The sequence below is a fragment of the Etheostoma cragini genome, chromosome 7 (assembly GCF_013103735.1).
Source record: "Etheostoma cragini isolate CJK2018 chromosome 7, CSU_Ecrag_1.0, whole genome shotgun sequence".
In the NCBI taxonomy this organism is placed as follows: Eukaryota; Metazoa; Chordata; class Actinopteri; order Perciformes; family Percidae; genus Etheostoma; species Etheostoma cragini.
This window is the reverse complement of record NC_048413.1, coordinates 6,773,184-6,776,191: the sequence shown is the minus strand read 5'-3', so window position 1 is coordinate 6,776,191 and position 3,008 is coordinate 6,773,184. Positions and strand designations below refer to the sequence as shown.

General features: G+C 41.7%; 1 protein-coding gene across 1 annotated transcript in view; it reads left to right on the top strand.

Moving 5' to 3' along the window:
* The first annotated feature begins 1,472 nt into the window (after window positions 1-1,472).
* LOC117947912 (teashirt homolog 2) overlaps window positions 1,473-3,008 on the top strand; it is a 42,226-nt gene continuing 40,690 nt past the window's right edge. Inside the window, exon 1 of the mRNA XM_034877270.1 lies at window positions 1,473-2,151. Coding sequence (XP_034733161.1) covers window positions 2,112-2,151 — 40 coding nt within the window. The 5' untranslated portion in view covers window positions 1,473-2,111. The remainder of the gene's footprint in view (window positions 2,152-3,008) is intronic.

Genomic DNA, 3,008 nt, shown 5'->3' with positions numbered 1-3,008 from the left:
GGGGGGGGGGGGTTGTAACTCCATATAAGAAAATGTATTGTTGTCTTACTAATTGTCAAATGTATTTCTGTAATTATACGTGGATTGTGAGCTACTTCTGACCCCCTGCTGAAGTTTTCCATTTGTATGTGTAACATTCATAGATATTATTATAGTATTATCAGAATATGTTTTTTAAGAAAGCTCTTCTAATGTTAGGATCCATACCGCTGACACTGTTCTTCATTTAGCTATCACTGAACCAAAGGAAGATGCTTCAGTGTTGGCACATGCACAATAAACTCACATAGATGCATATTCTGTGGTGTAGTCTCAGTTTTTAGTTCTTCATATAATTACAATTTACCCAGGTTGTGTTCCAACACACCCTGGTAGTGGGGTAGGTTGGAAAATTGGCAGTTTGCATTTGACATCAAATAATGAATTCTGTGAAATAGTTGGGGAAATTAAAAACATTGCTATTTGCAGTAGACACATAACATTCTGCATGTTATAGGAGCTGAGTGAAAACGGGTTTCAGCCATCCCCGGTCCCCCCTAAACCAGCCTATTTTAAATAAAAAGGTCATTGAAAAGTTACACAAATGTAATCAGATTACACCACCGAAATGATGTTCCCGCTCAGTTTTAACCCTTGTGTTGTCTTCCCATCAAAACTAAAAATCAACACTTTTGTTGACTCATTTTATTGTTTGTTTTTTAACTTTTTCTTACATTTTTGTCCCTTTTCTTTAACACTTTTGACGCTTCTTTCAGTGTTCAATACTACGTAACACTAACCTATTAACTTTACAGTTATTGTTGGAATTTAGGGTCAATAAATCTCATTTTATAAGAAATTATACCTAACGTTTGAGTTAGAAAAGCAGAAATTAGGAATTATTGAAACTAAAATGAAAGGAATGGATGCTGATGGATAATCACAGACTGGAATATGTCAAGTTTTACTCAATACTATTTCAAAACCACTTCAATTTGTTTTTCAAATTGAATAAGACACCCCAAAATAAATGAAAGTAGAGATGTGGGCATTGTGTGGAATCAATCATGTTATTTGGGGGAATTTAAAAGAACATTGATATAGGACAACGGGTCAATTTGACAACAACGTGAGGGTCATGTGACATGTGACAACAGGAACTTTATCAAACATGATGTTTGGAATCAGATCCCATGTCGACATGATCGCGATGCTTTAACGTGGCCGGGAGCAGCTCGGCGGACTGATAAACGCACGTAATCCGTTTAAAACACAACTAGATAACTCAGATTTGATCCTGGCAATAAGCACGTTCTTCTGCTCTAACAAAACAGTTGTTCGTGACAGTTGTTGGAAATCGCACAAACTTTATGTATTTCATTCAGCGAGCAAAGCGGAAGCTATAGCAAAGCAAAGGATCCAAAAAAAAACAGAGAAAAAGGCAGAGCCACACACAGCCTGGGCTCGTGCCTGCCTCTTTTCCTCCCTGGCCTCTGTTCCTTTAATAAACTCCTGGTTATCTAGTGTAACAAATGTCTCGCTGCCATCATCAAGTCCAGGCGAGGAGGGAGGAGTTTTTAATGTTCAGTTTGTTCTATGGATCGATGTCTGCTGGCATCGCCTCTCCGCCCGCCCGCCCGCACCGTGCGTAATCTCCTGCACTGTACCACTACCTTACCAGAGGCTTTCTACGCGCATTCCCTCCTGATACTATCCGCCGAACAACTGCCTGCTGGACGGACGGACGGACGGACTGACACACGTCGATCAACATACAGTACGGGGCACTGATGGACAAAACCGGATGGTGAACGGAGTCGATTCGCCCCCCGTAGGAGGAGGAAGAAGAAGAAGAAGAAGAAGGTGAAAGAACAAGCCCGACGAAACATCTGTTTCCCCCCCTCTGAAAGACCATTCCGAACTGGATTTTTTTTTTTTCCTCATAGTAAAAGAGACTGAACTACTCCGAGAGCCAAAATAAAGAATCGCACACACATTCTCTCTCTCTCCCTCTCTCTCTCTCTCCCTCTCTCTCTCCCTCTCTCTCTCTCTCTCTCTCTATGCATGGACTATCGTAGACCGCATACAGATTTCACCTGGGCACAGTAGTGAACTGCGACTCCCCCCAAAAAATGCCACGGAGGAAACAGCAGGCGCCCAAACGGGCTGCGGGTAAGCGATTTGACTTATTCATTTATTTTCCAAAGAGCCTCTTTAATATGAGTGTAATATTTGGGTATTGCCGTTGTTGTGATTGTGTGTATAGCTCGCCTATAGCACAGGGTTTTCCCCCCTCAAACTTTGATCATGTGGACCCCCCCCCCTGAATAGATACGCATCACATTTAGTGAGATATTGTCCCGAGGAGCCTGATCTGAGCAGGTTTAGTAGGCTGCTGTTATATAACTGTTTGTGTCTGCACTGGGGTGAAGATATAGACACAGCTGCCCTTTTTGTGCTTCATTGTGGCTTTAGTGTTACAGAAATTCAACTAATTCACATGCACCTGGGGCGGGGGCCTCGGACCCAAGTTTGGGCTCCAAACGACTGTAAAAAGTCCAATTTTTAAAACAATAAGAAGGAAGTTGCAGCATCACAAGCTGTATCTGCAGTTGGAAGGGGGGGGGGGGGGGGGGTAAAGTATTGAGACTAATAATGCCCAAAACTAAAGAAAACTCTGATCGGATTTTAAAGAAAAACAAAAAGCTGTGTGGTTAATTCTCCATCATCTTTTAACATGATTCCACAAGGCATTTATTTATTCATTGATCAGAAACTAGCTTTTCACTCACAGTTTTAAAAACATGTTGCTAAATAAATAACGTCCCTCAGTGTGTTTTCATTTGAAATGAAGAGAAGGGTTGAAAGATGTGGAGCCGCTGTATCCGTAGCACATGAACTCTGTATGAACTCTTCATAATCTTATGGACAAATGGAGAATGGGTTACACTCACTTACTCACTCACACACAGACACACACACACACACACACACACACACACACACACACACACACACACACACACACA